Source organism: Pleurodeles waltl, chromosome 6 (genome assembly GCF_031143425.1).
Source record: "Pleurodeles waltl isolate 20211129_DDA chromosome 6, aPleWal1.hap1.20221129, whole genome shotgun sequence".
Taxonomy (NCBI): Eukaryota; Metazoa; Chordata; class Amphibia; order Caudata; family Salamandridae; genus Pleurodeles; species Pleurodeles waltl.
The window spans coordinates 18,918,852-18,932,203 of record NC_090445.1 but is presented as its reverse complement, the minus strand read 5'-3'; the positions used below and the strand labels follow the sequence as shown (position 1 = coordinate 18,932,203).

General features: G+C 51.5%; 1 protein-coding gene across 2 annotated transcripts in view; it reads right to left on the bottom strand.

Annotated features, from left to right (window-relative positions):
• Positions 1-13,352, bottom strand: part of HMCN2 (hemicentin 2) — an 816,728-nt gene that overhangs the window by 44,068 nt on the left and 759,308 nt on the right. For both annotated transcript variants that reach the window (XM_069237054.1, XM_069237056.1), the window contains one exon: positions 10,585-10,822. In XM_069237054.1, coding sequence (XP_069093155.1) covers positions 10,585-10,822 — 238 coding nt within the window. The remainder of the gene's footprint in view (positions 1-10,584; positions 10,823-13,352) is intronic.

The window sequence follows — 13,352 nt, the reverse complement described above, 5'->3', positions numbered from 1 at the left end:
ACAGAGGATAGGCCAGTGGTGGGTGTTTCAAGTGGCCACACATGGACCCTACACATGAGTGGTGGGGACTGAGGATGGGTCAGTGATGGGTGTTTCAAGTGGCCACACATGGGGCAGACAGTGGTGGGGACAGAGGATGGGCCAGTGGTGGGTGTTTCAAGTGGCCACACATGGACACTACACATGGGGCAGACAGTGGTGGGGAGAGAGGATGGGCCAGTGGTGGGTGTTTCAAGTGGCCGCGCATGCACCCTACAGATGGGGCAGACAGTGGTGGGGACAGAGGATGGGCTAGTGGTGGATGTTTCAAGTGGTCACACATGGGGCAAACAGTGCTGGGGACAGAGGATGGGCAGTGGTGGGTGTTTCAAGTGCCCACACATGGACACTACACATGAGTGGTGGGGACAGAGGATGGGTCAGTGGTGGGTGTTTCAAGTGGCCACACATGGACCCTACACATGGGGCAGACAGTGGTGGGATCAGAGGATAGGCCAGTGCTGGATGTTTCGAGTGGCCACACATGGACCCTACAAGTGGGGCAGACAGTGGTGGGGACAGAGGATGGGCCAGTGGTGGGTCTTTCAAGGGGCCACACATGCACCGTACACATGGGGCAGACAGTGGTGGGGGACAGAGGATGGGCCAGTGGTGGGTGTTTCATGTGGCCACTCATGCACCCTACAGATGGGGCAGACAGTGTTGGAGACAGAGGATGGCCCAGTGGTGGGTGTTTCAAGTGGCCACACATGCAACCTACAGATGAGGAAGACAGTGGTGGGGGCAGAGGATGGGCCAGTGGTGGGTGTTTCAAGTAGCCAGACATGGACCCTACACATGGGGCAGACAGTGGTGGAGACAGAGGATGGGCCAGTGGTGGATGTTTCAAGTGGCCACACATGGACCCTACACATGGGGCAGGCAGTGGTGGTGACAGAGGATGAGCCAGTGGTGGGTGTTTCAAGTGGCCACTCATGCCCCCGACACATGGGGCAGACAGTGGTGGGGACAGAGTATGGGCCAGTGGTGGGTGTTTCAAGTGGCCACACATGGACCCTACCCATGGGGCAGACAGTGGTGGGGACAGAGGATGAGCCAGTGGTGGGTGTTTCAAGTGGCCACTCATGCCCCCTACACATGGGGCAGACAGTGGTGGGGACAGATGATGGGCCAGTGGTGGGTGTTTCAAGTGGCCACACATGGACCCTACACGTGGGACAGACAGTGGTAGGGACAGAGGATGGGCCAGTGGTGAGTGTTTCAAGTGGCCACACACGGACCCTACACATGGGGCAGACAGTGGTGGGGACAGAGAATGGGTCAGTGGGGGGTGTTTTAAGTGGCCACTCATGCCCAATACACATGAAGCAGACAGTGGTGGGGACAGAGTATGGGCCAGTGGTGGGTGTTTCAAGTGGCCACACATGGACCCTACCCATGGGGCAGACAGTGGTGGGGACAGAGGATGAGCCAGTGGTGGGTGTTTCAAGTGGCCACTCATGCCCCCTACACATGGGGCAGGCAGTGGTGGGGACAGATGATGGGCCAGTGGTGGGCGTTTCAAGTGGCCACACATGGACCCTACACGTGGGACAGACAGTGGTAGGGACAGAGGATGGGCCAGTGGTGGGTGTTTCAAGTGGCCACACATGGACCCTACACATGGGGCAGACAGTGGTGGGGACAGAGAATGGGTCAGTGGTGGGTGTTTTAAGTGGCCACTCATGCCCAATACACATGAAGCAGACAGTGGCGGTGACAGAGGATGGGCCAGTGGTGGATCTTTCAAGTGGCCACACATGGACCCTACACATGGGGCAGACAGTGGTGGGGGACTGAGGATGGCCCAGTGCTGGGTGTTTCAAGTGGCCACACATGGACCCTACACATGGGGCAGACAGTGGTGGGGGACTGAGGATGGGCCAGTGCTGGGTGTTTCAAGTGGCCACACATGGACCCTACACGTGGGGCAGAGAGTGGTGGGGACAGAGGATGAGCCAGTGGGGGTGTTTCAAGTGGCCACTCATGCCCCCTACACATGGGGCAGACAGTGGTGGGGGCAGAGGATGGGCCAGTGGTGGGTGTTTCTAGTGGCCACACATGGACCCTACACATGGGGCAGACAGTGGTGAGGACAAAGGATGGGCCAGTGGTGGGTGGTTCAAGTGGCCACACATGGACCCTACACGTGGGACAGACAGTGGTAGGGACAGAGGATGGGCCAGTGGTGGGTGTTTCAAGTGGCCACACATGGACCCTACACATGGGGCAGACAGTGGTGGGGACAGAGAATGGGTCAGTGGTGGGTGTTTTAAGTGGCCACTCATGCCCAATACACATGAAGCAGACAGTGGTGGGGACAGAGTATGGGCCAGTGGTGGGTGTTTCAAGTGGCCACACATGGACCCTACCCATGGGGCAGACAGTGGTGGGGACAGAGGATGAGCCAATGGTGGGTGTTTCAAGTGGCCACTCATGCCCCCTACACATGGGGCAGGCAGTGGTGGGGACAGATGATGGGCCAGTGGTGGGTGTTTCAAGTGGCCACACATGGACCCTACACGTGGGACAGACAGTGGTAGGGACAGAGGATGGGCCAGTGGTGGGTGTTTCAAGTGGCCACACATGGACCCTACACATGGGGCAGACAGTGGTGGGGACAGAGAATGGGTCAGTGGTGGGTGTTTTAAGTGGCCACTCATGCCCAATACACATGAAGCAGACAGTGGCGGTGACAGAGGATGGGCCAGTGGTGGATCTTTCAAGTGGCCACACATGGACCCTACACATGGGGCAGACAGTGGTGGGGGACTGAGGATGGCCCAGTGCTGGGTGTTTCAAGTGGCCACACATGGACCCTACACATGGGGCAGACAGTGGTGGGGGACTGAGGATGGGCCAGTGCTGGGTGTTTCAAGTGGCCACACATGGACCCTACACGTGGGGCAGAGAGTGGTGGGGACAGAGGATGAGCCAGTGGGGGTGTTTCAAGTGGCCACTCATGCCCCCTACACATGGGGCAGACAGTGGTGGGGGCAGAGGATGGGCCAGTGGTGGGTGTTTCTAGTGGCCACACATGGACCCTACACATGGGGCAGACAGTGGTGAGGACAAAGGATGGGCCAGTGGTGGGTGGTTCAAGTGGCCACACATGGACCCTACACGTGGGACAGACAGTGGTAGGGACAGAGGATGGGCCAGTGGTGGGTGTTTCAAGTGGCCACACATGGACCCTACACATGGGGCAGACAGTGGTGGGGACAGAGAATGGGTCAGTGGTGGGTGTTTTAAGTGGCCACTCATGCCCAATACACATGAAGCAGACAGTGGTGGGGACAGAGTATGGGCCAGTGGTGGGTGTTTCAAGTGGCCACACATGGACCCTACCCATGGGGCAGACAGTGGTGGGGACAGAGGATGAGCCAGTGGTGGGTGTTTCAAGTGGCCACTCATGCCCCCTACACATGGGGCAGGCAGTGGTGGGGACAGATGATGGGCCAGTGGTGGGTGTTTCAAGTGGCCACACATGGACCCTACACGTGGGACAGACAGTGGTAGGGACAGAGGATGGGCCAGTGGTGGGTGTTTCAAGTGGCCACACATGGACCCTACACATGGGGCAGACAGTGGTGGGGACAGAGAATGGGTCAGTGGTGGGTGTTTTAAGTGGCCACTCATGCCCAATACACATGAAGCAGACAGTGGCGGTGACAGAGGATGGGCCAGTGGTGGATCTTTCAAGTGGCCACACATGGACCCTACACATGGGGCAGACAGTGGTGGGGGACTGAGGATGGCCCAGTGCTGGGTGTTTCAAGTGGCCACACATGGACCCTACACATGGGGCAGACAGTGGTGGGGGACTGAGGATGGGCCAGTGCTGGGTGTTTCAAGTGGCCACACATGGACCCTACACGTGGGGCAGAGAGTGGTGGGGACAGAGGATGAGCCAGTGGGGGTGTTTCAAGTGGCCACTCATGCCCCCTACACATGGGGCAGACAGTGGTGGGGGCAGAGGATGGGCCAGTGGTGGGTGTTTCTAGTGGCCACACATGGACCCTACACATGGGGCAGACAGTGGTGAGGACAAAGGATGGGCCAGTGGTGGGTGGTTCAAGTGGCCACACATGCACCCTACAGATGGGGCAGACAGTGGGGACAGAGGATGTGCAGTGGTGGGTGTTTCAGGTGGCCACACATGGACCCTACACATGGGGCAGACAGTGGTGGTGACAGAGGATGGGCCAGTGGTGGGTGTTTTAAGTGGCCACATATGGACCCTACACAAGGGGCAGACAGTGGTGGGGGACTTAGGATGGGCCAGTTGTGGGTGTTTCAAGTGGCCACACATGCACCCTACACATGGGGCAGACAGTGGTGGGGACTGAGGATGGGCCAGTGCTGGGTGTTTCAAGTGGCCACACATGGACCCTACACGTGGGGCAGACAGTGGTGGGGACAGAGGATGAGCCAGTGGGGGTGTTTCAAGTGGCCACTCATGTCCCCTACACATGGGGCAGACAGTGGTGGGGGCAGAGGATGGGCCAGTGGTGGGTGTTTCTAGTGGCCACACATAGACCCTACACATGGGGCAGACAGTTGGGGGGACAGAGGTTGGGCCAGTGGTGGGTGTTTCAAGTGGCCACACATGCACCCTACAGATGGGGCAGACAGTGGTGGGGACAGAGGATGTGCAGTGGTGGGTGTTTCAGGTGGCCACACATGGACCCTACACATGGGGCAGACAGTGGTGGGGACAGAGGATGGGCAAGTGGTGGGTGTTTCAAGTGGCCACACATGGACCCTACACATGGGGCAGACAGTGGTGGGGACAGAGGATGGGTCAGTGGTGGGTGTTTCAAGTGGCCACTCATGCCCAATACACATGGGGCAGACAGTGGCGGTGACAGAGGATGGGCCAGTGGTGGATGTTTCAAGTGGCCACACATGGACCCTACACATGGGGCAAACAGTGGTGGGGGACTGAGGATGGGCTAGTGCTGAGTGTTTCAAGTAGCGAGACATGGACCCTACACATGGGGCAGACAGTGGTGGGGTACTGAGGATTGGCCAGTGGTGGGTGTTTCAAGTGGCCACACATGGACCCTACACATGGGGCAGACAGTGGTGGGGGACTGAGGATGGGCCAGTGGTGGGTGTTTCAAGTGGCCACACATGCACCCTACACACGGGGCAGACAGTGGTAGTGGACTGAGGATGGGCCAGTGCTGGGTGTTTCAAGTAGCCAGACATGGACCCTACACATGGGGCAGACAGTGGTGGGGGACTGAGGATTGGCCAGTGGTGGGTGTTTCAAGTGGCCACACATGGACCCTGCACAGGGGGCAGGCAGTGATGGGGGACTGAGGATAGGCCAGTGGTGGGTGTTTCAAGTAGCCAGACATGGACCCTACACATGGGGCAGACAGTGGTGGGGGCCGAGGATGGGCCAGTAGCTGATCTGTCACATAGCGACAGAAGGGCCCTAGACTTGGGTCAAAGGGTGAAGCAATGGTAGGCCTTTCAAGGGGGCACACAGGGACCGTATGCATGAGGCCGAGGATGAGTGGGCCTTTCCAGGGGCCACACATGAACCCTGCACAAAAGCACTGAGGTTGGGGCAGTGATGGCTCTTTCAAGTAGCCACATATGGTCTTCCACACCTGGTGTCACCTCAAGCTTATAATTAATAATTATGACAAGAAGAAAATGTGTATTTTATTCAATTATAAAACTACAATGGAATTTAAAGAGCTTTTTTTGGCTATTTTCTTTGGACGCTGATTAGTGAAATGGCAACTGGCAAGTACAATGCTACTAAATAGAGGATTGATTATCATGTGACAACTGCAGGCTGATTTCTTCTTGGTGACATTCCAGCCCTTCTATCTTTTTAACCTTTTCATACATCGTTGTATCCTTGTCTTCAGCTGACTTTCCATGCGGTGCCAATGTGCACCTTTCGTCTCTCTCCAGCTGGAAGTATGGAGATACAGGCTCATCACTGTGTGTGTATCTGAGGGACACACACTCTCATGCTTCTGCCACATTAGTTGTACTTGTACAGGGCCCTGTCTTCCAGTTGTGTGCAGTCATAGTTCTGATGGTCACCCAGGGTGCCTTGCACATGGTTTCAAAGTCTGCATCGCAGGCTACTCTGGGTCACTGGGGAGATATGTGTTTATGTTGTGTGCTAGTCTGTCTGCAGGCCAGTTGCAATGTAGAAGTCATTGAATGGTGTCAGAGCGGTGTCTCCGTAGGGCTTTACATTTTGTTCATGTACATGTTTTGTTTTGTTGCTAGTCTACTTGCAGACTGGCTGCTAGACCCAGTCTAGATGTAGGGGCATATATACAAGCCCCTAGCAACACCTAGCACCACCATAGCGTCATTTTTTAATGCTAAGGCGGCACTAAGGTGACTTCCCCTGCACCGTATTTACACAGTGCGCAATGCTTGCATTGCGCCACTTTGCAACTCCTTCCCCCACATTATAACTGCGTCAGGCATAATGTATGCAAGGGGGGCGTTCTGATGCCGGGAGGCCTGAAAAAACGGCGCAGTAAAATTTACACCATTTCACTGCGCTATTTCTACTATCATTTTTAATGCCTGCTCAGAGCAGGCGTTAAAATAATGCACCCATTTGACGCATCCATTTCACTCAATGGGCCTCCCTGTGGTTTGCAGCATGGGCGTCAACAGCAAAGAGCCACAATAGTGTCAAAAATTTTGACGCTCTTTTCCTAACAACACCATGGTTGTGCCGTATTGCAAATACGGAGCAACCGTGGTGTCGTTAGGTGGGCCAGGGGCGACGCAAGAAGTGAGGCCCATCGGGACCGATGCGTCACTTTCTTTTAAATATCCCCCGTAGTGCTGTAGGTTATGTGGGATGTTTATGCTTTGTTGGATGCATTTGTGTTCTTCTGTGAAATGTGTTCTTAGTGTTTGTGTTGTGTGAAGTTTTGCCTAGTGTGTTCTGATGCTGGGGCCTCTGCAGTGACTGCACCGCTGATATGTTTGTATGTTTGGTGAACAAATATGTGTGAAGTATTCTGACTTGAGTGTTCTTCTGGGTATCTGAGCATGACGCCTCCCACACATGATAGCCAACAATGTGACGCGCCTGAGCTGTGCTGGATGGACTGGGCGTGTTTAGCACTGACAGGGGCATAGTTTTAATCAGACAAGCATTGGCAATAGGAGTACTTCTCATCTTTTGGGCCTATTGACTTTGCCAATGGTTTTAAAGCAATCCTGATGCTGTGCTGGATGGCTAAAAAAAAAAAAAAAGGGCCCATTACATAGCTAGCGCGCTGCTATGCTCGACCTAAAAACCAATGGTAATCAATTGGTGGGCTCTAAGCTGGCAGAGGTCTTTTCACCAACAGAGATCTTGCACTTTCTGCTAGGCGAGTACTAAAAAGTACTAAGTGAAATAGCGTCAACAGGTATTTTGCTCTTATTTTCTTTTTTCATTAAAAAATGTCACTCTCAAGCCTTTGTGTATGAGGCAGGGCTGTGCTCTCAGGTCGATGCAGAGTTGTACAGCGCAGCTGTATTTTAACAACACAATGGGCCTGATTCTTAAAGATAAACCTAGATGTTTGGTCTAAACTTAGACCAAAAGTCTAGGTTTACGACTTTGAGAATTCACAAAGGACACTTAGGAGTACTATCTTCAGGTCCGCACTCGGGATGGAGATCTGCCTCAAGGGCGGGCATACAAATAGTATTCGTAAATGCGCTTAGTGAATTCCCAAAGTCGTAAACTTGGACTTTTGGTTAAAGTTTAGACCCAGCATCTAAGTTTACCTTTGTGAATCAGGCGCTATATGAGCAATGCTATCCAGCCTGTGCACAGAGAGCCTCATTCCGCTGTGCGCGGATAGTGCTCTCTGCAGAGATTACTCCTAGAGAAGGAAGCTTGCGGTGTTACACATTATTGATGAATCGCCACAGAGCCATGATCGATCCCAAGTGATCCAAACTCAAGACTTATCCTTTTATGGGAAAAAAAGAGGGAGCAAGAGACAATACCCCCACAGCATCGGACTGAAGAGGGGTTCACCTCTCTGAGCCTATAACATACGAGGATCCGCATTCCAGGAACATGATGCCAGATGTATCAACGCAAATTTAAGGAATCGCTAAAATAGCGATTCCTTAAATTTGGGAGCCCGTTTAGAGAGTCGCAAATTGCTATTCTCTAAATAAGAAATCGCAAATAAGGAATCCTTATTTACGATTTCTAAACCACATGTATCAAGCAATTCCTTAATGCGAATTTGGCACTAAGGAATCGCAATTACCACCAAGTAAAACTTGGTGGTAACCATGTGCAAATTTTAAAAATGCATTTTTAAAATTGACATGTAACGCACACATGCCCCTTTGGCATGTGTGCGCCTTACATGTCCAAAAACACTTTTTGGGGTGCAGAAGAGGGGGCCTTAGGCCCCCAGCACCCTGGGCTTTTGCATTTCCAAAATTGCGAATTCCAGGTAGGAATTCGCTATTTGGGAAATGCAAAAAAATCGCAAATTTGGGCCTACAATAGGTAACAGCATTTGCGATTTTTAAGAAATCGCTATTACCGAATCGCAAATATGATACATAGCATTTTGCGAATCAGAAATAGCGATTTCTTAAAATTCGCTATTACCGATTCGCGAAAGGCTTTTTTGATACATCTGGCCCATAAGGTGCTGAGGCGGTGGCCACCACTGCACTCAAACCAGACAAGTGGGGGACACGTTCCATCTCGTTAATGGAAGACGGGATTTTTTTAGCTGAAGTGGGGGGTGTCAGTCCCCAAGCTTCAGTCCTCACCAGTGCCCTGTCTGGTGAACATGAAGAAATCTTGCTGAAGTTTTGTAGGGGCACAAAGGCAGCCAGATTACAGTGGTAGGTGACACAGAGGGGTCACACCCCCATTGGCCTCATGCCCCTAATATGACAAACTTTCACAGGACAGACCAGCAGTAACCTTAATATAACTGGTCAGGGAGGACATACCTTGCCCTAAGGGTGACCTCAAAGCTGTGAGACCCACGCACCGCCACTAAAACAGCTTCCATTTATAGCTGTCCCCAATAAAAGGAAGTGAACCCAACTTATCCAGTCCCCACTAACTTAGGAGGCTTTAACGTGAGATATGGGAAATAACTTCACAGACGCATGTGGGATGGAGATGGTAGACGTCCATTATCGGTCACAGCAGCAGATCCTGCACAAGAGTCATAGGCCCTCATTATGACATTGGCGGCAAATGCCGCCTACTGCCACGGTGATGGCCGCTAACATACCGTGACCGTGGCTACCAGCCGGCCACCCGCCTTATGACCCTTGACGGAATTCCGCCAGAAGGCTGGCGGAATACCGTCGACGGTCATGGCGGCGGACAGCGGAAAGGTGGTGCTGCTGTCAGCAGCAGCACCACGCCAGCAAAACACCGCCTAGCGTATCATGAGCCATGATACGGCCTGGCAGTGTTTTGCTGGTGGACGCTGCAGCTGGCAGCAGCGCTGCGTTCCGTCTCCTGCCGGAGGACCCCCTGCATGCCGGTAAATCGGGTTCTCCGACAGGAGAGGAGGGTGAGGGGTGGTGTGTGTGTGATGTGTCTGTTTTTGTATGCGTGCATGCGGGTGTGAGTCGCGTGGAATGCGTGCGTGAATGACTGAATGTGAGTGTACGTGTATGTTGTGTGTTGTGAATGCGTGTGTATGTTGGTGTGTGTTGCGGTGTGTGGGTGTGTATGAGTGCATGCGTGGGTGGATGTGGGAATGTGTGTGTGTATGATTGTGTATGTGTGCGCATGTGGTTGTGTAAATGTGGGGGGGAGAGTGAAAAGGGAGAGGGAGGGCAGGGGAGCACTCTGGGGAGGGGGGGTGAGACCCCTATCAGTGTCAGGGAAGGAATTCCCTGGCACTGATAGTGCCTGCCACCATGGTTTTCGTGGCGGTACGCTTGCCACGAAAACCATGGCGGTAGGCGGGGTCATAATCCGAAACCACCAATGTCCTAATTTTGGAAAAGGTACCCTTTCCCCAAATTACCGCCGACCGCCAGGGTCGTAATGAGGGCCATAGTCATTATTTAAGTCACCGTAAGAGCCGCTGAGAAATGTGTCTGATGCGACGGACCAGAGGTCACATACAACCACAATGTAAGATTTTTGGAATCCAACGTGTGCTTGGGCCAATGTTTTAGAAAGGACGAGGCTGAATGCAACAGTGTTTTCGGTCCAACACTGATAAGGACAAAGACACCAAGTCCAGCAAGGGTCAAAGCACAGAGGATCCTGCCAAAGGAAGATACCCCCATAAATGTGCTGGATTCAGAAGCACACAATGACAACGAAGTGAGATAGTGTGGTCAGACCCGAGTGGACATGCGGCGAAAGTATATTCATCGTGTGGCACCTCAGTCGATGGAGAAGAAGAAGAAACTGTTGTAGGGTAAGCTTCACTCCCTGTGTACCTATGTAACAATGCGGCCTGGCACACCACAAACATATTGTGTGATGCACTATGAAGATGTCATTATACAATGCTGCGGAAAAATGGTCCCCTTGCTTACCTGGACGGAGTGCGACGGCGATCTGGAAGCGCAGCTCCTCTGACCGGGGCAGGTACGTGGCAGACACTGACCTGCCCTGGAGGTGCTGGAGGAGCATGGGTTGCCTGCCCAGGGTAGGCTCATACTCCACAGTGTGGTTACAGCGCAGGGGCAGCAGAGCGCCATTCTGCACCAGGCGTGGGGTGGACCAGGCGTAGAGCTGCCCGGGGCCCGTCTGGATGTACCGCTCGCTGAAATCCTAGAGGGGGAGAAAGGGATTAAAGCCAACAGAGAATAAAGAGATTCAGCCAGCAAAGAGCACCTAATAATAACTGGAGGCAGGGAATAACCTTTGTTAGAATTAGAACCACAACCTGGAAGAACCAGGGTGCACCAGAAAAAGAGAGAAGAGCTAGGGCAGATGGAGGGATGCAAAAAAGCACCAGGACAAACACAGAAAGAGTGAAATAATTCTGATAGAACTGGAAAGGAGAGCCATGTCAAACAACAAAAGAGCTAAGGAATTCAGCAAAAAAAACAGAAAAGAGAACTAGAAGAAACACCAACAGAGTGATACAGTTCAGTGAAGAATAGAAGGATGAGCTATGGACAAACACTAACAGATTGAGAAATGCAGTGATAAAGGCAAAGAAAAGCAATTTCAAACACAGTGAGATGGCAATGATTCAGCCAAAACAGAAATGAGAACCAGGATAAACACAGGTAGGTGAAAAGAGTTCTGCCAAAAGTAGGAGAAAAACCAGGCCAGACACCAAAAGATGTAAATAACTGCGCCAAACACGGAGAGGAGAACCAGGCCAAACACCAACAGAGGGAAAGAACTCTGCCAAACAGAAAGGAGAATCAGGACAGACATCAACAGATGGAAAAGATTAATTCAAAACAAGAAAAGAGAACCAGATTAAACACCAAAAGAAATAATTCAGCCAGAGACAAGAACCATGACAAACATTGACCAAGGGAAAGAACTGAGCCAGTAGCAGAAATGAGAGCCAGGACAAACCCCAAAAGTTGGAAAAAACATAAGGTAAAAACAGAAAGTAGAACCTTGCTCAAATTTAGGAAAGAGCTCAAGACACACCTCTTTAAAGAACACTACATCATGACACAGTAGCCCACTTCCTCTCCAAGAAACAAGCTATCCCCCCAATCCCTGGCTGACTATATCTTTGCCACTGACTCCCCTATTGAGTGCTGAGCTGCTTCTCAGTTAGGTTTGAGCTTTACAAATACCACATACATGCATGAAATAACCGACAGATGGAAAGAAGTCATCCAAAAACAGAAATAGTAATCAATAATGGCAGAAGAAATGAACAGGAAGGGAATCACAAATATAACTCAGCAAAGTGTACAAGTAAAATGAATATCAGTTCATAATTAACTCTGGGCCCAAATTAGAGTTTGGCCGGATGGTGCAAAGGCGGTCAGGGCGGGGGAGGACTTTACGTTCGCTCCATCTGCCAAACTTAGCATAAGCTGATGGCCGTGTAGTGAGCTCTATGGGTTTGCATGATCCGCCATCACAGGGGTTACAAAGCCCTTTCAAAGTCTGGTGTGCATCCATCATTGGTGACAGACGCCTAAACCAAACTTGTAAAACTTTTTACTTTTCCATGGCGTGAGGTTTAAGTTTTTCATTTTTAAAGTATCCTTGCGGTGAAGGACAGTAAAAAACAAACCACCCAACCGCCCGCTCTAAATAGGGCAGATGGAAGGATGGCGTATCTACGATGGCTCGTACTACCTTGGAAAGCTGGAGGAGGGTTAATGTCGACAGAGTAAATTGTGCTCCATCAGCGTAAAACTGGCTGTCCACCTAACTAAAAGTTGGGTGGGCGGACAGTTTGGCCCGATGGAGTACCTTGTCCGCCAAACTCTAAATCTAGCCCTGCGTAATACCAGCCCGACACTACACATCACACACTACTGAAACGCAAGAGCGAGAATGCTGCGTGAGACCAGAGAAGGACGCAGGGAGGGCTTAGACTTTGGAAATGCTTCCTACAGGCTTTTCTGCACTTTGGTTAATGAATAATTCCAAGGGCCACGATGTGCAGGAGTTAAGGACAAATATGTTTGCATATGTGAACCATTAGTGCATTTAAGTGCAAGCCGACTATTTGCCCAGAACACAAGAGTGAGGGAGATTACAGTCGACTGTCTGGAGTTTTGCAACAACAGATAAGGGGATGCAAAGCAACGTTCTGAAGAGCAGATGCCCAGGGCTTTGTTACCAAAGCTGCTTAAAGGACAAGAGATATACGATTGCAACTTTATAGTTATTTACCAAAAATATGCATTTGTCAAAATAAAGGTTATCCTATTTATTCACAGGAAATAAGGGCTTGATTACGGCCTTGGCGGAGGGGATTACTCTGTCCTAAAAGTGACGGATATCCCGTCCGCCATTTTGCAAGTTCCATAGAATATAATGGAACATGTAATACGGCGGGCGGGATATCCATCACGTTTGGGGCGGAGTAATACCCTCCACCAAGGTTGTAATGAGGCCCAGAGTGTCTAAATTTCAGTCAATACGCTCTGCAGATGTCTATTAGTGAGAAAAATCAAGGAAAATTAAACTCGCCTGTTCCCGTTAGATTTTAGTTTGCTGGAATGTTTTTAATATAACAAAGATTTGGTATCTGTAATCCCAATACAAGAAAGGAAGAGCTCTATGCTTCGCTTTCATGCAGACACGTCTTTTCGGCGCTAAGCGGGACTGTGAAGGATCTGCAAGGTGCTAGGATGAGCGGCGTAACTAC